The sequence below is a fragment of the Trachypithecus francoisi genome, unplaced genomic scaffold (assembly GCF_009764315.1).
Source record: "Trachypithecus francoisi isolate TF-2019V2 unplaced genomic scaffold, Tfra_2.0 Contig01474, whole genome shotgun sequence".
NCBI classification, from domain to species: domain Eukaryota; kingdom Metazoa; phylum Chordata; class Mammalia; order Primates; family Cercopithecidae; genus Trachypithecus; species Trachypithecus francoisi.
Window position 1 is genome coordinate 2,611,304 of NW_022681435.1, and position 22,186 is coordinate 2,633,489.

At 39.1% G+C, this 22,186-nt stretch overlaps 1 protein-coding gene across 3 annotated transcripts in view; it reads left to right on the plus strand.

The window, feature by feature from the left end:
- The window catches only part of WDR7 (WD repeat domain 7), a 408,770-nt gene that overhangs the window by 280,093 nt on the left and 106,491 nt on the right, over window positions 1-22,186 (plus strand). For all 3 annotated transcript variants that reach the window (XM_033238435.1, XM_033238452.1, XM_033238442.1), the window contains one exon: window positions 9,997-10,183. In XM_033238435.1, the coding sequence (XP_033094326.1) occupies window positions 9,997-10,183 (187 nt within the window). The remainder of the gene's footprint in view (window positions 1-9,996; window positions 10,184-22,186) is intronic.

A 22,186-nucleotide genomic window follows, 5' to 3' on the forward strand; every position in this document is an offset into this window, starting at 1 on the left:
ACTCAAGTCTTTGTTCAAATGTCACCTTCTGCAGAGTCCTTCCCTGTCTGTCACTTTCCAGGATCTTACTCTGCTTTATTTTCCTTCACAGTACTTAGTGCCACTTGATATATTTATTTGGTTTGTATGTCCCAACTAGAAGGTAAGCTTCAGAAGAGCGTAGACTTTTGTAAATCTGCACTTAAAATAGGGCTTGGTACACAACAGGCAGTCAGTAAATACGAAATGAATAATAGGATCATTCAGCTAATGGGTGCTCAAGCTAGAACTGAAACCCGGCTGTTCTCTTGTCTGTCTCCCTCCCTCCCTCCTTCCCTCCATCTCTTTCACTCATGCCATTCAATAGTCCTCCCTCTTTTGGGAAGGGGATATAGAAGTGTTCGGACTATTCAATTAAAGATTTAGTAGATTAATGGATTTTTTTAACACCCACCTCTTTGACCTCATAAACACCTGTTTCTGTTATTTACTTCTTTATTGCTGATGTCCTGACCGTCAAACAATCAGCACGTTTTACCTTCCCTAGGTAGAAGAAGGCTACATGCATTAAGTAACATCCTTTTGCTTATTTATAGGAAGCTAAGACCATCTCCTGTTTTGGTCTGCCATCCAAAATACATTATACCGAAAGCAAAATGAGATTACATTTCCCTACATGACACAACTTAGTTAATTTGAAATTCAGTAGATAAGAAAAAATGTGCTTTAAATCAAAGAGAATTTGGATTTTATACTCTTCTGATTATAGGACAGGAAATAGATAACTACTTTGAAGACTATTTTGATTAAACTGATGTTAATGAATTTAAAATATCTTTATTAATTTCTTAATTTAACAGTTATTTTATGCTATTAAAAGAAATGACTTATTTTTATGCAGTACAGGATATAAAAAGTTTGAAAGCAATTTTTAACAATTGCATTAACACAAAGCTTCTAGTTATAGAAGTGTTTCTGAATTATTCCATATTCATAAATAATGGGCTCTTGGAATTATTTTTGATTAAATCAAGATGTGTATAAAGCAAAGGAATAGAATTCTAGATGGCACTCTGCCATCCTTGTTCTTTGATGGACGTTAGCAAGTGAGAAAAGGCTTCATTCACTTGGTTACACTTTGAAATAAGTGGCCAATCATTATTAATTCATTTTGCACTCATTGTAATGGCATAAATCATCATAAATTCATTTGGTTTAAAGTGCATATAATATGTTCTCCCATAGGAATTTGGTTGTAATTGAGCTATTAATTAAAGTATTTTTTAAAAATGACCTTTTCCCCCTTCTTCACTATTCAGATCCAGCAACCGGCAGTGGCTATTTCTTCATTCATGATTTCCTTTTAAGTATGAGGAATGAAATTGTCTTAACTAGGCCAGTTGACTAGCCTAAGAGTGACCAAAGCCCGAGGAAGTAATTATTTGTGTTTCCTACCAGCAGATAGCAGTAATAGTCATGAATTATCCCTCGGGTGTTTGAAAAATTCTCTAAAACTCTCTGGTTTTGTAATAATTCTAGTAAGAAAATGTTATTCTCCCTAGTAAACATGGTTTGACTCTGTTTTAATTTCTAATCCTAAAAGCTCCTCTCTCTGGCCAATGGTCTTCCGTTAGCATTGGTTGCCATTCAATCCAAGTTCCCTTGCCTTTAGCAAAGGACCCTTCATCATGGAAGGCTTCTCCCCTCCTGCTCCCTGTGTGCCATCCGTCCACATTTCCCTCTGTCAGCCTCCTCAGTAATCCACTGCCTGTCACTGTTTTCTAATGGGTGTACCGGCAGTTTATGAGGGCTTATGATAGCTGGTTCTAGAAACTTCCTGCAGGTACCCACAGATTCCTATGAGGTCTTCGGGTTTAAGGGAAGCATCAAGGGAAAACTTAAACCATTTTTATTATTATTGTACTTTAAGTTCTAGGGTACATGTGCACAACGTGCAGGTTTGTTACACAGGTATACGTGTGCCATGTTGGTATGCTGTACCCATTAACTCATCGTTTACATTAGGTATATTTCCTAATGTTATCTCTCCCCCCTTCCCCCACCCCATGACAGGTCCCGGTGTGTGATGTTCCCCACCCTGTGTCCAAGTGTTCTCATTATTCAATTCCCACCTATGAATGAGAACATGTGGTGTTTGGTTTTCTGTCCTTGTGATAGTTTGCTCAGAATGATGGTTTCCAGCTTCATCCATATCCCTACAAAGGACATGAACTCACCCTTTTTTATGGCTGCATAGTATTCCCTGGTGTATATGTGCCACATTTTCTTAATCCAGAAGTTAGACAGAAATTTTAAAAAGGAAATACAAATTACAAATGGAAGACTGGAAACAATCTCCCTAGTTTTACAACTTTTAAAATCCTTAATTATTTTGTGCCTTTTCTGCACAAATGGAAACCATTTTTTAAAAAATCTGCATGATTAATGTCTTGGTTGCATCTGTGGTTATAAGAAAATAAAGGTGTGAGGCACCTCTGGTATTCTGTTAGTATACACCACTGGCAGTTTACTCTGTGTATATGTGTTTTAAGTGAATAAAATAATTCTAGTGATTAAAAGAAGTCCATGTTCTGTTTGGGAGGCCGGACGCAGGTAGATCACAAGGTCAGGAGTTCAAGATCAGCCGGGCCAACATGCGAAACCCCATCTCTACTAAATATACCAAAAATTAGCTGGGCGTGGTGGCTCATGCCTGTAATCCCAGTACTTTGGGAGGCTGAGGCAAGTGGATCACGAGGTCAGGAGTTCGAGACCAGCCTGGCCAACATGATGAAACCCTGTCTCTACTAAAGATACAAAAAGTTAGCCAAGCATGGTGGCACATGCCTGTAATCCCAGCTACTTGGGAGTCTGAGACAGGAGAATCTGTTGAACCCGGGAGGCGGAGGTTGCAGTGAGCTGAGATCGCGCCATTGCACTCCAGCCTGGGCGACAGGGTGACAATCCATCTCAAAAAAAAAAAGAAGTCCGTGTTCTGTATGTCTGTTGTTGTGTATGTGCTGTGAACCGAAGGCACTACTATCGGGTGCAGTCCCTACCCTTGTTCTAGAAATAGAGGAAAAAAGTGAAATAGCAATATGAAAGTGTTATTTATCAAACAAATTATGCTAAAAATGATACGTGATGCTTATAAAAATATGAAACTATGTTTCTTTATAGTTAATGATGTGTTTTCCTATAACAGGCATTCAATAAATGTAGGGTGTGTTAATAAATTGAGTCTGTGCTTTGTGATAAGGATAAATAAATGTTCCAAAAAAGAAATTCATTAAGCCATTCTAAGTAATAAGAGAGAACAAATGTGTGTGCATGCATGTGTGTGGGTGTGTGTTATAGCTTTTAAACGGACTGACCATCATACCTAGCCAGATACTACAAAAGTTTTCAACATTGGCATTTGTCATTGGTCAGCTCATGATTGAACAATATTCATCTTGCCAGAGCAACAAGTTACCCATAGTATAATATTATCATCTGTTTAACCACAGCTTACATAGGCTTTATTTTGCTCTCTTTGCCCCAATCGTTTTCTCCTTTTTAGCATTTTGCTGTTACAGAAAAAGTGTAAATATTTTCTTGCAGCTTTGCTCTTTCATATCACCTCATAACACCTTAAAAAAAAAAAGTACAATTAAAGTTGGGACTCTTAAGAAAATTAAAAATTTGATATGAATTAATAGTATTAAAATATGAGCTATTATTATTCTTGAGACATGACAACAGAATTCATTTCTCAACAGCCAGAGGGTCTAAGTTCATTGTGATGTATCCATTAGTGTTTTCTGCTTTTTAAAGGATTTTGTTTCATTTTGATTTGTTCTCTAGTGTTCTGAGTCTGTCTGCATTTCAGTAGTTTATTTGTACATTTGGCCAGACATACAGGGGTGGTGCTGAGATGTTACATACTAAATTCTCACTGTAAAGCTGCTGCAGTATCTCTACTGCTCACCTAGCTTATAGGTAAGAAACACGAATAATTTGATAACTTAATCTTGAAGATGGCCCCAGATTGACATGAATAATGCTGAATTCTACCCTGTAACAAGTTGAGTTAGGAGCCTCTTGACATTCTCAATCAAGAGTCAGTGACTAGTAAAAGGTCTTTGTGCTTGTGTTACTTATATAGAGAAGGTGCCCTTTAATTCCCCCAGGACAGTACATTTATTACAAATGGCAATGATTTCCAGTCTTTTGGATATCATGGACCAGTACAATTTCTAAAAATAAAATATAAGGGCATTTGTTAGTACTATTTCAATTTTTTAATTTTGTTTTTTATAAACATTAGAGAATACCACTCTATTAAAAAAATATATTCACCAAAAAAAGTAGTAAGAATATAACCTCACCAAAATAGTAAGTCCATATCTCAGAATAAGCACTCCTTTACATTGAATAAATATAACTTTAGGAAAAAGACTTAGTACATTGTTTATATTTTTCATATTTCACCATGTAACTGTGGAAACTTTGCCATTGTTCAAAACAAGTTTGTAGCAGACTCTTGGAAATTTCTGATCTGTGCATAATTTTGACTGTGCTAGGCACATATAGTATAAAGTAATTTTCAGCGTTTACCAAAGCAACAATTATATATTAAGTTCTTATTGAGTAGAAAGCACTGTGCTAAGCCTTAGGCCTAACATAAAAGTATTTTTCTTGAATCTCATTTGGCCCAAGGAACTTACCTATTTAGCAAGTATGAAAGGTAAATTAGTAAATAAATAAAAATAGCTTTAAGCAATAGAATAAACACCAAAAGATAGTATATTTGTGTTTGTTCAGTGTGTGCACAGTAATTGCCATATTAAAAGGAAGAATTTCATTCTAACATAAGCAGGGAAGATGCAGTAGAAATTGGTAGCTACTTACCCCATACGATTCTTCCCTTCCAGGTCACAAAGCCTCAGTTTTGTTGAAAGTGGCAATATGTCCAGCTGACAAACTGCATTTCCCATGCTCCCTTGAAAGTAGGGAATTATTATATGGTATAATTCTGGCCAATGAAATATGTAATTAGACTTTAAAAGGAGCTAGACTTAACTGACACATGTCCTTCTGTCCTTCACCCTTCTCCTACTTCCTGCCTGGGAAGTGGATGCTGTGCTGGATGTGGAATTAACCATTTTGTGACCATGATGCAACTAAGTTAGAGCGAAGACAATTATAGGAACCTTGGTATTGTTATGTGTTGCTTCACTGACAAAAACTCATTGTTTAAGAAAAGATGAAACATTACTTAATCTTCTGTTTTGGGGAGATGCTCGTAACAGCAGCTGAAATTATTTCAGAAGGAGGAGAAAGTGGACTCGGGATTGGTTGTAGATATAGTTCTGAATCCATAGTTGGTAGTGTCATGAATACAACATGGTCGCAAAGATATAAGTTGTATACTGGTTATTACACATCGTCAGGGCCACAGAGACCTCAACTCCTTACCCAGAGCTACATCTAACCACTTGTCCTCTATGGTTCTGTTATCTCATAAACATAGAAATATACCAGATTTTTCTTTAAGGTCTTTCCATTCAGAAATTCTTTGATTCTAATTAATCCCATTTGACTGCGGATGAGAAGATCAGAATAAAAAGGGCACTTGCTCTTTTCTTTTTTTTTTTTTTTGAGACGGAGTCTTCCTCTGTTGCTCTGTTGCCCTGGCTGGAGTGCAATGACGCGATCTCAGCTCACTGCATGCTCCGCCTGCCGGGTTCACACCATTCTCCTGCCTCAACCTCGCGAGTAGCTGGGACTACAGGTGCCCGCCACCACACCCAGCTAACTTTTTTGTATTTTTAATAGAGACAGGGTTTCACCATGTTAGCCAGGATGGTCTTGATCTCCTGACCTCATGATCCGCCTACCTCAGCCTCCCAAAGTGCTGGGATTACAGGCATGAGCCACTGCGCCCGGCCGGCACTTGCCCTTTTCTAATCACACGACACCTCAAATATTGATCTTTTTAAAACCAAATGTGATCAAATCTCTCCTTTGCTTAAAACTTTGTAATGGTTTTTTATTATCACCGGAATAAACAAACTCCTTAGCATGGCATATAAGGCCCTTTGTCCTGGAGCTGTAATAACCTGTCTTGCCTTTTGTTTCGCTGTTATACTTCATCCCCCCTGCCCTCTTCTCCCCTTCACCCATTTACCCCTTCCCCAACCATATATACACACAGTTTCTAGCCATGCTGGACTACATGTAACCCGGTGATCTTGCCATGTTCTGTCTTATTTCCTGGTCTTTACATATGCTCTTTCCTCTGCCTGGAATGTTTTCTTTCCCTTCTCCTTTAAGTGGCTAATTCCTACTTATTTTTAAGGTTGTGGCATAAAGATCACCTTCCTCTGGAAGCCTTCTTGTACCCCCCAAGATGAGGCTAAGTGCCTCTGTTAAGCTCTGTCTTGTTATCTTGTGCTTATAAAAATTATAACACAATTCACAATATATTTAAATTGCCTGTTTGCTCCTGTTCCTGAATTAGAATGAATTTCCTTAGTGGAAAGAACTGAGTCCTAGTCTCCCTTTTTTCCCTAGCACGTAGTAGAGTATAGCAATATGCAATTCACAGGTATTACATGAATATTTGAGTCGATGGGTTGGCACCAAATGCGAAAATCCTTGACTGAATACCAGGCCAGTTAGCTGAACTTTTTAATACTGTCACTGGAGAACCTTTAAGAAGAAGGGATTGGCGATGATGGTCAATGGTAGCATCATTCCCCACCTTGCCTTCTCAATGAGATACTGTAGAATAGTGGTCCATTTATATAAAATAAGGAAATATTTATTTTCTACAAAGTTAGATTCTATCTTATACAGATTAAAATATACATTTTTTACTCAATACCAACCAGTTAAGAAAAATTATGGGAGGCAAAATTCATAAAATTCTGTCTTAAGACTTTATCAAGAGGGAAGACACTATCATTATCTTGATTTCAGCATTTGATCCTCTTTGATCCATGTTGAGAGCACCTATGTCATATGGAATTATAAAGTAGAAAATCCCTAAATTAGAGGATACAATAAAAGTGAAGAAAGGAATAAATTTAGCTATGTCTTTCTATTATATAATATTTTTTAAAGGCTGGTTTCTTAATATTAGTATAAAAAATAGATGATTAAGAAGTTTGAAGTTATAGGCATCCCAGATTATTCCTTCAGAACATCATTGTCATTACTGCTAGTAGCAGAAAACTAATATGCTTCCTATTAATCACCAGGGGTAGAAATCTAAAGGTTTAACTTGAAAATCCTTTTTCACGCTGTTATTTACATGTTTTGTTTGGGAAAAGTTGTCAGAAATAGATACGGAGTTTTAACATTTGTACATCTTTGTAATTCCAAAACAGCTCCCTGAAAAAGAGAAAACATCATACTCTTACCAGTAGATTTGAAATTTGTGTGTAGAGTAGCCCATTTTCCTATTTCCTTTTAATGCCCTCACGTGGCCTGCCAGAGCTGTAAAAACTGCCCTGCCAAAACCATAGGGATCTTTACTTTATGTTACTTGGAGACTATAATTTGAACTAAAGAAGGAGAGATGCTGTAGGGGAATTTTACTTATGAGGTCGTTAAGTGAAATAGAAAATGATTTAAGAGAAGGGACGGTGGTGCTCTAGAGACCCTGTGTTTTCTGCTGAGCCACGCATTCTCACAGCGAGGCCATGCCGGACAGAGGAGCAGCAGGCACTCTTGTGGCCCTTGTAGAGCCAGGGTCTTCTGAAAGGAGGCAGAAAGGAAGAACGCTTTTCTGTCATTTCATCCAAGTGCAAGTGATCAGTTCCCTTATGCTGTCCTTCCCACTTTTTCGGAACAGTGATGGAAAATATCAAGATATCAACCACTTAGTGTTTATTTTCACTCTCAGGAAAAAATTGTCCAGAGTGGTGAGGAAAATTCCTCCAGAGCTCCCAACACAGAGGCCCTTAGGTATCAGTGAGGTCTCTAGTGTTGCCTGTATGCTCCCATCTATAACGAATACAAAAATGGTAAAGTGCCACTAAGGAAATTGATGACTGAAATGCTGTAAAACGTTGTACTTAGGAAACTTTACCTCCTTTTGCGATACTACTTAGCAAGGATGCACCTCCAGGGAGCCTTATTGCTTAGATTGGAAGCCATGGCTGCTAGTGTTTCAGGATGTCTGCAGAAAATAGCAGTTGGAGTTTTTCTGTAGCTCTTATGACTTCCAAGAAGTAAAAAATAAACAGGAAAATGGTAGATTTCTAGACATTTTGAAATATCATTCGGACAAACTGGGGCAGGGAGCTGTATTGGAAATATTCTGACAGTAAAGGCAGACCTGTTTTTCATTTATGTAAATAATGTGTGCAAAGCACTGTGGTTGGTGGTTTAGAAGATGCAGGGTTGTGTGAAACACAGTTACTACCCTCAAGGAACTGACAGACTTACTGAGGAAAAGGGAAATGCTCGTATTTAAAAATAGGAGCATTTCATGTGATAAAAGGACATGTATGTGCTGGCAGAAACTAGAAAACTGTGTTACCTTTTTTAAAGGAGTTTATTATTTTTCTGATCCAAAAGTAAAACATGAAGCTTTATATATTATAATTATATAGTTAAATACAAGAGTAACATTTACAAATACACATATGAAGTATGAATTTTGGGATGTTGTTTAGTTTAACTGCAGGAATTGTTAACCCACAATCTATGGCCGCCTTGACATTCTTCTGCAGAATTTGATGGGTATGACTGTGTGTGTAGTTTCCTGGGGAAAGGACTGATGGCTTTCATCAGATTCTTGAAGGGTTCCGTGACTGAGAAGAAATTCAGAATCACTACTTTTCAGTGTATCCACTGACTCTTATCCTGGCTTTACAATACTCTTCCCTTCTCTTCCTTTCCATTTCAATCCTTTCTCGTTTAACAATTGACTATAATATAAAAATTATTATATGCTTTTGTTGGTTGGATATGATGTACTAAAGTTTATGTGCCATTTTCTTCATTTAGAAAAGAGCCATGTTTCATAGGCATTCAGAATAAGCACTATAGTATGAGAAAAGTCAGGCTCAGTGAGTACCTTCCTAGGCCTGCCCCCAGTGAGTTAGGGAACCATGGTTAATTTCCTGTCTTAACCCTGAAGCATGTGTTCCTCTTAATCAGTATGCTGTACTGTTCTGTGACTTAGGAACTGTTTTCTTTCTTCCCTCAAAAAACAAACAAACAAAAACTCTTCTAAATTACAACTTGCTTTTCATAACCCCTGCTGTTTTTCTTTTTTAAATGTCAAAATGCCTTCTGAAGTAGATGAAGTTTTGTGGCTTAATAGCCATTAGACATAAGTATACAAATTGTCAGCCTCATCCTCAACATAAAGGAATACCTGTTTATTATTAAGATCTAGGTCATCTCATCAGATTTAGAAATAATAGTGAACTATTAACATGTTTAACAAAATCATGTGAAGAACTTACCACACCCTTGACATAATTGTACTGTATCAGTACATACACCAGAATATAGAGGAAAATAGATGCTTTGGGAAGGAAGCTTTTCAAACTACCTGTTCTCCATTCTCCATCCTTCATTGCAATGTGCCTGTAATAAGGGGTGTTATGAGGGGGAGTATTTTACATATGAACTGTGTTAGATGCAGAAGAAAGGTTAAGAAATACCGTATTACATTATTTGAAACCATCTCCATTTTGCAGAACCCTGAGTTAGGGAGAAATATTGTTTGGAATTTAAGATCATTGATATGTTTTGAAATTATATATACCCATTTACATATAATATGTAATTAAAACACTTTAGAATACGGTATGAAATAATATAGCCTAACTTTTCAAAGAATGTGGCTGAGCAAACCATTTATTTAAGATCTTTGTAGTCTTGAGGTTCAGAACCTTTTTCAGTTAAAAAAATCAAAAATGGATTATATTATATTTGGAAAGTATGCTTCAAAAGAAAAGATTACAAAAGTAAAATTCCCTTAATGCTCTGCGTTGTATTCTGTCATTTCAGGCAAGGCACTGACGTTTCTTCTGCTACAGCCTCCAAGCCCCAAACTTCCTCCACACAGCACTATCCGAAGAACAGCCATTGATCTGATTGGACGCGGGTTCACCGTTTGGGAACCTTATATGGATGTCTCCGCTGTTCTGATGGGGCTTCTGGAACTTTGTGCCGATGCTGAGAAACAACTTGCCAAGTATGTGCGGATCCCAGTTAATTTGATTTGTGACTGTTCTTTGTTTTAGGGGTTTTTTTTGGTGGGCTTATGGATCATTCTATAGAGATTGTGCATGTTTAATAGACAAAGAATAGACAAAGGTCTCCGTATGTGAAGTTTTGAATATGGACAATGGAAAGGAAGCATGTTTCTATAATTGTAACACAATTGAGATTTAGCCCTGAGCCAGTGAATGAGATGTGACTTAGTTTTCCAGTTGTACTTGTTGTACCGTGAAGTATTACTTGCTAATAATAGTGTAATATAGTTTATAAGGAAAATGATATATATATATTAAATTATTGATACTTGATCAGAAATGATTATGGCCAGCATACATGGCCAAATTGGGGAATTGCTTCTCCACGCTCATATTAGCCTTTAAATCAACTTCATTGAGGTTTCACTTAAACACAGTAAAAGACCAGCCATGAGGAGGTGGCGGTGATCCAGGGAAGCAATGATGAGAGAGTTCTACAAGAGGAAGATGAACTGAGGGAGCTGCTAAAGTGAAATAGGTGGGAAACACATGTGGTGACCTACTGACTAGGATTGATGAGGCAGGGGGTCCTGTTGGTGGTGGAGATGACTGCTGGTTTGGAAACTCAGCCTCCTGATTCCTGCAAAGAGTTCTTTTGTTTCCTTTTGATGTATAATACACGTATCATGAAATTTACCACTGTAGCCATCTTAAAGTGTATAATTCCGTGGCATTAAATATAATCACAGTGTTGTGCAACTGTTACCACTGTTTAGCCCCCACAGAACTCATCCTGAATGGAAGCCCCATGCCCAGGAAGCAGTCCTCCCCTGTTGCCACTTCACCAGGCCCTGGCAACCATTACTCTTCTTTCTGTCTCTGTGAATTTGCCTCTTCTGCATATCTCATAAAAACAGAGCCATACAAACTGTGGTCCTTTGTGACTGGCTTCTTCACTGACATGATATCTTTCAAGGTCCATTCATGTTGTGGCATATAATAGTGATTTGTTGCTTTTTATGGCTGAATAACATTCCATTCATAGTTATATCACATATAGTTAATCCATTTACCTGTCGATGGACATTTGGGTTGTTTCTGCCTTTTGGCTCTTGTGAATATAGCTGCTATAAACATTCGTGCATAAATATATGAACACCGGGTTTCATTTCTTTGAGTAGATACATAGGAGTAGAATTTCTGGGTCATCTGATAATTCCATGTTTAACTTATTGAGGAACCACCAGACTGTTTTCCCACCAGCAGTGCACAGAGTTCCATTTTCTCTACAGCCTCACTAACACTTGTTTTTTCTTTCTTTCTCTATTTAATTTTTTTAGTATAATCATCCCAGTGGGTATGAAGTAGTTGGAATTCTTGAACTGTCCCTTAATGCCTCCCTTAATGAAAATGTTACCACCACTTGGATTTTCTCAATGAATGGTGTTTCATTCTTGTCCTTGTTAACTTTTTTTAAAAGTGGAGTTCTTAGCCCTTTGCTTTGCCATTCCCTTAAGTTCTGGCATGCTTTGGGTCCATAGTTTTCTACTGACTGCTCTATGCTCAGAAAGTAGAGATCAGAGGAGCAACTGAAGGCTAGAATGGAACTCTGTGGCTTTGTCTACAGATTAGACATTGCTAGCCCAAAGTCCCAAGGTGATTGGTAGAGGACATTCGTTTCAAACCTAAACAGCTGCTGCCCGCCCCCCAGTTCCCTCCTATCATACTACCATGCGTCCTACACTTCACCTCGGTATCTCCCTAGCCATATGCCCTCCAGCAAATTACTTTACCTCTCTGTATCTACAAGTTGGGGCTAATTAAAGTACTTGTCTTCTAAGGTATATTAAATGAGCTTGTATTTGCAAATTGCTTAGAATAGTGAGCATATTAAGAGATGAAATGGCTTCCTATGTGACAGAAGTACTGGTGCTGATGCCATTGTTAGGGCCTTGTATTCAGCAGATCAAGAGCGGCCTGACTCTAGAATGAGCGGTTTAGCATAATGGTAGGCAGGATAGTTTTCTGGATACAGGAGGCCTGAAGATTCTCAATGGGACTTGAAGGATTAGGAGGCGATTTGCGCCCAGGAGTCTGTGCCTATAGTAGGAAGCAGCTGGCCTTTGCGTGAAGCCCCAGAACATCTTTTCAACCTCCGCCCTCCCCTTGGCTGCAGCTGCCGTTACGCCCGCCACACGCCAACAGCGCTGGCTTCCGTTAGTGCAGCTCTCCTGGTTTGTCTTGAGAAGCATTCACATGTTTTGATTGTCTAAAATTTTGCTTTGACTTAATTTTGGAGCTCATTTTTAAATCTGATCAAAACACACTTTCAGTGGTATGCACTGTTTTGTTGCCTGGGAGGAAAAATGATGAGCTTTTATTCAGAGTTAGTATTTTTTTGTTTGTTTGTTTGATTTTGTTTTTAAATAAATTTACATTAGGCTTGTACCAGAAAGCATAAAGATGCACTTAGGTTTTATCTACATGTAGTTTGTTCACAGACACAAAAACTGAAGTTTTCAGTAGGCAATTTAAATCTTGCTACTATATCCTTTTCTGTCATGAAGATTGGTATGACTTTCTATACACAGCTCTGAATAAATGAATGTATCAGCATGTAGCCTTGAGGAGTCCAATGTAATTTTCATCATGATAAATTGCATAATAAGCAAGAAAATGTTTGCTTATTAATCTATAACAAGATTTAGATTGAAAATGGCCTGTTACATCCGTGACACACTCAGCAGAGGGTGCAGAGGCCCGAGATGGTGGGAAGTGGAGCAGCGACGTGTGCGGGGGGTTAAGTGTGGATCTTACCCTTGTGCTGCCCTGCTGGGCTGCCCCTTTTTGTACCTGATTTACTGTGTACACAGTAACACTGCTCAGCCGCCTTGCCTCTGTCTGTGATGTTAAGCTTGCTTTATGAAGAAGCTTTTATGTTAGGCTTGTGCTTTTTAAAATTTCAGTTCACATTTATTGAAAAAGAAAAACCATAAGCAATGTTTCCTACTTTCTTCATATTCTTGTGAGTTTCTGAGGGCAAGGGTTTTGTGGAGGGGCAACCAGTCAGGTCCCCTGCCTTGTCTGGAGAACACATATCATGGCAGAGTTCCCCTTTGCCTCTCCCCCATGTACCGACATCTCCTGCCAGGCTGACTCCTAAGAGGTCTCCTAAAACACTGTATATGCTTCGAGATGAGTAGGGTATTTTCTGACTGGGCTTGGTGGCTCGTGCTTGTAATTTCAGCACTTTGGGAGGTTGAGGTGAGAGGATCTCTTGAGTCCAGGAATTTGAGACCAGCCTGAGCAAAATAGGAAGACACCCATCTTTAAAAAATAAATAAATAAAAAATTAACAGGGCACGTGGCATACACCTGTGGTCCCAGCTGTTCAGGAAGCTGAGAGGGAAGGATTGCTTGAGCCCAGAATTTCAAGGTTGCAGTGAGCCATGATCGAACCACTGCACTCCAGCATGGGCAACAGCGAGACACGACTCTTAAAAAAAGAGTATTGGAGAATGGCGTAAACCCAGGAGGCGGAGCTTGCAGTGAGCCGAGATCCGGCCACTGCACTCCAGCCCGGGTGACAGAGCGAGACTCTGTCTCAAAAAAAAAAAAAAAGAGTATTTTTTTCCAGAATTGGCTACCCCTTTATTTTGGAAACATGATATGCAATTTTACATCTTTGAAATCAAAATATCTACAGTTGTTTTCTAATGTTTTCAGATATTTTGCCAAATCTTTACTATTTATTGATTAATCAAGCATATCGAATAACTAATATGTGAAAGGAGCATTAGGTATTCTCTGTAGTTGCAAATTTGAATCAAAGATCATGTCTTCAAGACAGTTGCAGTCTTACAGGAAAGACAAGATCTGCCCCGAAATAACCATGACACAAAGTGAGAAGGAAGGTAAAAGGTGTAGACATTCGGGACATAGTGAAATGAATCACCCTGCATAACCAGAGGGGATACAAGGAGGGGTTTCATTTGGATCTGTCATTTGAGTGATTATGAGGAGAGGAGAGGAAGGACAGGGGCTTGCGAAAGAAAGGGGTAGGAAAGCACAGGCATGCCAGACATCTGGTGAAAGGAGGAAAATGCTATTTTTAGCTAATTTTATTTGTTAATTTCTTGTAGAACTTAAAGTGGGATTCTCCCATGTAAAACTCAAACACGGTGGCTGGATGTGGTGGCTCATACCCGTAATCCCAGCACTTTGGGAGGCCTGCTTAAGCTCAGGAGTTTGAAAACAGCCTGGGTAACATAGTGAGACCTCCGTCTCTACAAAATATAATTACCTGGGTATGGTGGCATGTACCTGCAGTCCCAGCTACTTGGGAGGCTGAGGAGGAAGGATGGCTTGAGCCTGGGAGGCCAAGGCTGCAGTAAGTGGTGATTGGACCACTACTCTACAGCCTGGGCGACAGAACAAGACCTTGATTCTAAATAAATGAATAAATCTCAGACATAATTTCCATCCCAGTTATCTCAGGGGAATAGATTAGGGTCAGATAAAGGATTGGTATGCCTTTACTTTATGAAAAGATTGTTGCAGTGAGTTTTTTCTTTGCGTTTAACACCTATCACATAGCCTTATGCAGGGATATAGAGGCCTGGGATGCAGTCCTCCTACTGAATGCTTATTACCTATGAGTTTCTGTGCCATTCAGGTCTCCATGTCCTCAACTTATTCTAGAGAAGTTCAAGAAACAGGCATTATCATCCCCATTTTGCAGATGAGAAAAAAATGAATCTGATAGAGAGATGCTGCCTCTTATCCAGAGTAACATTGTAGTCTCTGAAAAAAATAGGATTCAAACCCTAATCTAGCTTATTCCAAAAGCCAAAGCTCCTACCACTATGCGATCTTGCATTCCAAATCTTAACATCCACTGAATTAAAACAATTTGTTAAAGTACATAATCAGAATTTTCAATGTACTTTAGATTTTTAGATATGTTTAATAAAATTATTTTCAGCTGGAAATGGTGGTTCACACGTGTAATCCCAGCACTTTGGGGGGCTGAGGCGGGATCACTTGAGCCCAGGAGTTTGAGACCAGCCTGGGCAACATAGTGAGAACCTGTCTCTACAAAATTTAAAAAGCTATAGGAGCATGTAGTTCCAGCTACTTAGGAGGCTGAGGCAGGAAGATCACTTGAGCCAAAGAGGTCAAGGCTGCAGTGAGCTATGATTGTACCACTGTACTCCAGCCTGGGCAACAGAGCAAGACCCTATCTCAAAAAAAAAAATTATTTTCATCAAAGATTTTGTACCTTCTAGGATGTAAAAGCCATATTTACATATCAGTAAACTCCTGAGTACTTGTGTCATATATTATATGTTTATTCTTATTTACTCATAACATTTGCCAAGTGATTTGCTAACAATAGATGTTGAATAAAGTCATAGGATTTAAAGATTTTCATTTTAGAGATGAAAATCTTTTTCAACATTATCTGATCCAGTACCCCTAATGTGCTATTAAGTAAAAATAAGGTTTAAACAGATTAAACAGTTTGGCTGAGGTCACAGTGGTACTCAAAGAGCCAAGACTGTCACTCAGGTTTCCCAATTCCCATCTTGCAGCTCCTGTACCATATGGCTATGCCACCCTTAAAAAGGTGAGTGATTCGCAGGTAAATTCTTATGTGAGGAAATTTTTAAATAATGGGGATGGACTGTTCATCCATGATGAACTGTTTAAGAGAAAACTGAGACTGCACGTCATTGGAATCATGGATTGAGCCATCCCGAGCTAATTGTGAGAAAAGTAGAAACATACAGTATTATCCTTTTTGTGCATTCATAATTTTGTTAGATCGGTATGGGTATGTGCATATTGATTGATAAAATGTTAGAAACAGCAGAAAAATCCCACTATACAAAGGAGCAGAAAAATTCTTGTGCTCTTAGAAGACTGGACTTCCATTTGTCTAAGTTGTGGTCTGTGATTTTGATCCATTTGCCTCATTCATGTGGCAGGACCTTTACTCTGAAAGAGAACAGTGGAGCAGTGCCAGCCTAGCTGCTGAAGGGGCCGGGCGAGCATCACATACTGCCACAGCTGAGGGATGTTAGTGAATTACAGACTGCCCACTGCTTTTCTGGGATCATCACAGTTTACCAAACATTCAGAGAGAAGCATAAAGTCACTGGAAACCACACATGCTTTGATGACACATGACACATGACACAGTGCCATGTATTAGAAAGATTCTTTTTGAACTACATAGACTGGGAGAAAAACATTTTTTGTATGCTAACTCAAATCTCAACCATTCTTGAATTTTGGGGGTGAAGAGTGGAGAAAGAAACACATCATACAAATGCTAAGATGCTTTAGGATTCCATATTTAAGCTATTCATATTTTTCCTGTTTCTGTGGAATTTATTCTAACAGAAAATTTATAATCTGAGGAAGCCATATAAGTAAATCCTATTAGCATAGTTTTTATTCACTGTAATTGTATTTAGCATACAAGAAATAGATCTTTTTTTTTTTTTTTTTTTTTTTTATTATACTTTAAGTTCTAGGGTACATGTGCATGACGTTTATATCATGTATAACTCCCCAATGCAATCCCTCCCTCCTCCCCCCTCCCCATGATAGGCCCCAGTGTGTGATGTTCCCCTTCCCGAGTCCAAGTGATCTCATTGTTCAGTTCCCACCTATGAGTGAGAACATGCGGTGTTGGTTTTCTCTTCTTGTGATAGTTTGCTAAGAATGATGGATTCCAGCTGCATCCATGTCCCTACAAAGGACGCAAACTCATCCTTTTTGATGGCTGCATAGTATTCCATGGTGTATATGTGCCACATTTTCTTAATCCAGTCTGTCACAGATGGACATTTGGGTTGATTCCAAGTCTTTGCTATTGTGAATAGTGCCGCAATAAACATACGTGTGCATGTGTCTTTGTAGTAGAGTAATTTATAATCCTTTGGGTATATACCCAGTAGTGGGATGGCTGGGTCATATGGTACATCTAGTTCTAGATCCTTGAGGAATCGCCATACTGTTTTCCATAATGGTTGAACTAGTTTACAATCCCACCAACAGTGTAAAAGTGTTCCTATTTCTCCACATCCTCTCCAACACCTGTTGTTTCCTGACTTCTTAATGATTGCCATTCTAACTGGTGTGAGATGGTATCTCATTGTGGTTTTGATTTGCATTTCTCTGATGGCGAGTGATGATGAGCATTTTTTCATGTGTCTGTTGGCTGTATGGATGTCTTCTTTTGAGAAATGTCTGTTCATATCCTTTGCCCACTTTTTGATGGGGTTGTTTGTTTTTTTCTTGTATATTTGTTTGAGTTCTTTGTAGATTCTGGATATTAGCCCTTTGTCAGATGAGTAGGTTGCAAAAATTTTTCCCATTCTGTAGGTTGCCTGTTCACTCTGATGGTAGTTTCTTTAGCTGTGCAAAAGCTCTTTAGTTTAATTAGATCCCATGTGTCAATTTTTGCTTTTGCTGCCGTTGCTTTTGGTGTTTTAGACATGAAGTCCTTGCCCATGCCTATGTCCTGAATGGTACTACCTAGATTTTCCTCTAGGGTTTCCATGGTATTAGGTCTAACATTTAAGTCTCTAATCCATCTTGAATTAATTTTCATATAAGGGGTAAGGAAAGGATCCAGTTTCAGCTTTCTACTATGGCTAGCCAATTTTCCCAGCACCATTTATTAAATAGGGAATCCTTTCCCCATTTCTTGTTTCTCTCAGGTTTGTCAAAGATCAGATGGCTGTAGATGTGTGGTATTATTTCTGAGGACTCTGTTCTGTTCCATTGGTCTATATCTCTGTTGTGGTACCAGTACCATGCTGTTTTGGTTACTGTAGCCTTGTAGTATAGTTTGAAGTCAGGTAGCGTGACGCCTCCAGCTTTGTCCTTTTGACTTAGGATTGTCTTGGCAATGCGGGCTCTTTTTTGGTTCCATATGAACTTTAAAGCCGTTTTTTCCAATTCTGTGAAGAAAGTCATTGGTAGCTTGATGGGGATGGCATTGAATCTATAAATCACCTTGGGCAGTATGGCCATTTTCACGATATTGATTCTTCCTATCCATGAGCATGGTATGTTCTTCCATTTGTTTGTGTCCTCTTTGATTTCACTGAGCAGTGGTTTGTAGTTCTCCTTGAAGAGGTCCTTTACATCCCTTGTAAGCTGGATTCCTAGGTATTTTATTCTCTTTGAAGCAATTGTGAATGGAAGTTCATTCCTGATTTGGCTCTCTGCTTGTCTGTTACTGGTGTATAAGAATGCTTGTGATTTTTGCACATTAATTTTGTATCCTGAGACTTTGCTGAAGTTGCTTATCAGCTTAAGGAGATTTTGGGCTGAGATGATGGGGTTTTCTAAATATACAATCATGTCATCTGCAAACAGGGACAATTTGACCTCTTCTTTTCCTAACTGGATACCCTTGATTTCTTTCTCTTGCCTGATTGCCCTAGCCAGAACTTCCAACACTATGTTGAATAGGAGTGGTGAGAGAGGGCATCCCTGTCTTGTGCCAGTTTTCAAAGGGAATTTTTCCAGTTTTTGCCCATTCAGTATGATATTAGCTGTGGGTTTGTCATAAATAGCTCTTATTATTTTGAGGTACGTTCCATCAATACCAAATTTATTGAGCGTTTTTAGCATAAAGGGCTGTTGAATTTTGTCAAAAGCCTTTTCTGCATCTATTGAGATAATTATGTGGTTCTTGTCTTTGGTTCTGTTTATATGCTGGATTACGTTTATTGATTTGCGAATGTTGAACCAGCCTTGCATCCCAGGGATGAAGCCCACTTGATCATGGTGGATAAGCTTTTTGATGTGCTGCTGAATCCGGTTTGCCAGTATTTTATTGAGGATTTTTGCATCGATGTTCATCAGGGATATTGGTCTAAAATTCTCTTTTTTTGTTGTGTCTCTGCCAGGCTTTGGTATCAGGATGATGTTGGCCTCATAAAAAGAGTTAGGGAGGATTCCCTCTTTTTCTATTGATTGAAATAGTTTCAGAAGGAATGGTACCAGCTCCTCCTTGTACCTCTGGTAGAATTCAGCTGTGAATCCATCTGGTCCTGGACTTTTTTTGGTGGGTAGGCTATTAATTGTTGCCTCAATTTCAGAGCCTGCTATTGGTCTATTCAGGGATTCAACTTCTTCCTGGTTTAGTCTTGGGAGAGTGTAAGTGTCCAGGAAATTATCCATTTCTTCTAGATTTTCTAGTTGATTTGCGTAGAGGCATTTATAGTATTCTCTGATGGTTGTTTGTATTTCTGTGGGGTCGGTGGTGATATCCCCTTTATCATTTTTTATTGCGTCTATTTGATTCTTCTCTCTTTTCTTCTTTATTAGTCTAGCTAGCGGTCTGTCAATTTTGTTGATCTTTTCAAAAAACCAACTCCTGGATTCATTGATTTTTTGGAGGGTTTTTTGTGTCTCTATCTCCTTCAGTTCTGCTCTGATCTTAGTTATTTCTTGCCTTCTGCTAGCTTTTGAATGTGTTTGCTCTTGCCTCTCTAGTTCTTTTAATTGTGATGTTAGAGTGTCCATTTTAGATCTCTCCTGCTTTCTCTTGTGGCATTTAGTGCTATAAATTTCCCTCTACACACTGCTTTAAATGTGTCCCAGAGATTCTGGTATGTTGTATCTTTGTTCTCATTGGTTTCAAAGAACATCTTTATTTCTGCTTTCATTTCGTTATGTACCCAGTAGTCATTCAGGAGCAGGTTGTTCAGTTTCCATGTAGTTGAGCGGTTTTGATTGAGTTTCTTAGTCCTGAGTTCTAGTTTGATTGCACTGTGGTCTGAGAGACAGTTTGTTATAATTTCAGTTCTTGTACATTTGCTGAGGAGTGCTTTACTTCCAATTATGTGGTCAATTTTGGAATAAGTGCGATGTGGTGCTGAGAAGAATGTATATTCTGTTGATTTGGGGTGGAGAGTTCTATAGATGTCTATTAGGTCCGCTTGGTGCAGAGATGAGTTCAATTCCTGGATATCCTTGTTAACTTTCTGTCTCGTTGATCTGTCTAATGTTGACAGTGGAGTGTTGAAGTCTCCCATTATTATTGTATGGGAGTCTAAGTCTCTTTGTAGGTCTCTAAGGACTTGCTTTATGAATCTGGGTGCTCCTGTATTGGGTGCATAGATATTTAGGAGAGTTAGCTCTTCCTGTTGAATTGATCCCTTTACCATTATGTAATGGCCTTCTTTGTCTCTTTTGATCTTTGATGGTTTAAAGTCTGTTTTATCAGAGACTAGGATTGCAACCCCTGCTTTTTTTTGTTCTCCATTTGCTTGGTAGATCTTCCTCCATCCCTTTATTTTGAGCCTATGTATGTCTCTGCATGTGAGATGGGTCTCCTGAATACAGCAGACTGATGGGTCTTGACTCTTGATCCAGTTTGCCAGTCTGTGTCTTTTAATTGGAGCATTTAGTCCATTGACATTTAAGGTTAATATTGTTATGTGTGAACTTGATCCTGTCATTATGATATTAACTGGTTATTTTGCTTGTTAGTTGATGCAGTTTCTTCCTAGCTCGATGGTCTTTACATTTTGGCATGTTTTTGCAATGGCTGGTACCGGTTGTTCCTTTCCATGTTTAGGGCTTCCTTCAGGGTCTCTTGTAAGGCAGGCCTGGTGGTGACAAAATCTCTAAGCATTTGCTTATCTGTAAAGGATTTTATTTCTCCTTCACTGATGAAGCTTAGTTTGGCTGGATATGAAATTCTGGGTTGAAAATTCTTTTCTTTAAGAACGTTGAATATTGGCCCCCACTCTCTTCTGGCTTGTAGAGTTTCTGCCGAGAGGTCTGCTGTTATTCTGATGGGCTTCCCTTTGTGGGTAACCCGACCTTTCTCTCTGGCTGCCCTTAAGATTTTTTCTTTCATTTCAACTTTGGTGAATCTGGCAATTATGTGTCTTGGAGTTGCTCTTCTGGAGGAGTATCTTTGTGGCGTTCTCTGTATTTCCTGAATTTGAATGTTGGCCTGCCCTACTAGGTTGGGGAAGTTCTCCTGGATGATATCCTGAAGAGTGTTTTCCAACTTGGTTCCATTTTCCCCCTCACTTTCAGGCACCCCAATCAGACGTAGATTTGGTCTTTTTACATAATCCCATACTTCTTGCAGGCTTTGTTCATTTCTTTTTCTTCTTTTTTCTTTTGGTTTCTCTTCTCGCTTCATTTCATTCATTTGATCCTCAATCGCTGATACTCTTTCTTCCAGTTGATCGAGTCGGTTACCGAAGCTTGTGCATTTGTCACGTATTTCTCGTGTCATGGTTTTCATCTCTGTCATTTCGTTTATGATCTTCTCTGCATTAATTAGTCTAGCTGTCAATTCTTCCACTTTTTTTTCAAGATTTTTAGTTTCTTTGCGCTGGGTACGTAATTCCTCCTTTAGCTCTGAGAGGTTTGATGGACTGAAGCCTTCTTCTCTCATCTCGTCAAAGTCATTCTCTGACCAGCTTTGATCCGTTGCTGGCGATGGGCTGCGCTCCTTTGCAGGGGGAGATGCGCTCTTATTTTTTGAATTTCCAGCTTTTCTGCCCTGCTTCTTCCCCATCTTTGTGGTTTTATCTGTCTCTGGACTTTGATGATGGTGACGTACTGATGGGGTTTTGGTATAGGTGTCCTTCCTGTTTGATAGTTTTCCGTCTGACAGTCAGAAGGACTGTCTGTTGGTCTGTTAGAGATTGCTTGAGGTCCACTCCAGACCCTGTTTGCCTGGGTATCAGCAGCAGAGGTTGCCGAAGATAGAATATTGCTGAACAGCGAGTGTACCTGTCTGATTCTTTCTTTGGAAGTTTCCTCTCAGGGGTGATGCCACCCTGTGAGGTGTGGGGTATCAGACTGCCCCTAGTGGGGGATGTCTCCCAGCTAGGCTACTCAGGGGTCAGGGACCCACCTGAGCAGGCAGTCTGTCCGTTCTCAGATCTCAACCTCCGCGTTAGGAGATCCACGGCTCTCCCCAAAGCTGTCAGACAGAGTCGTTCGGG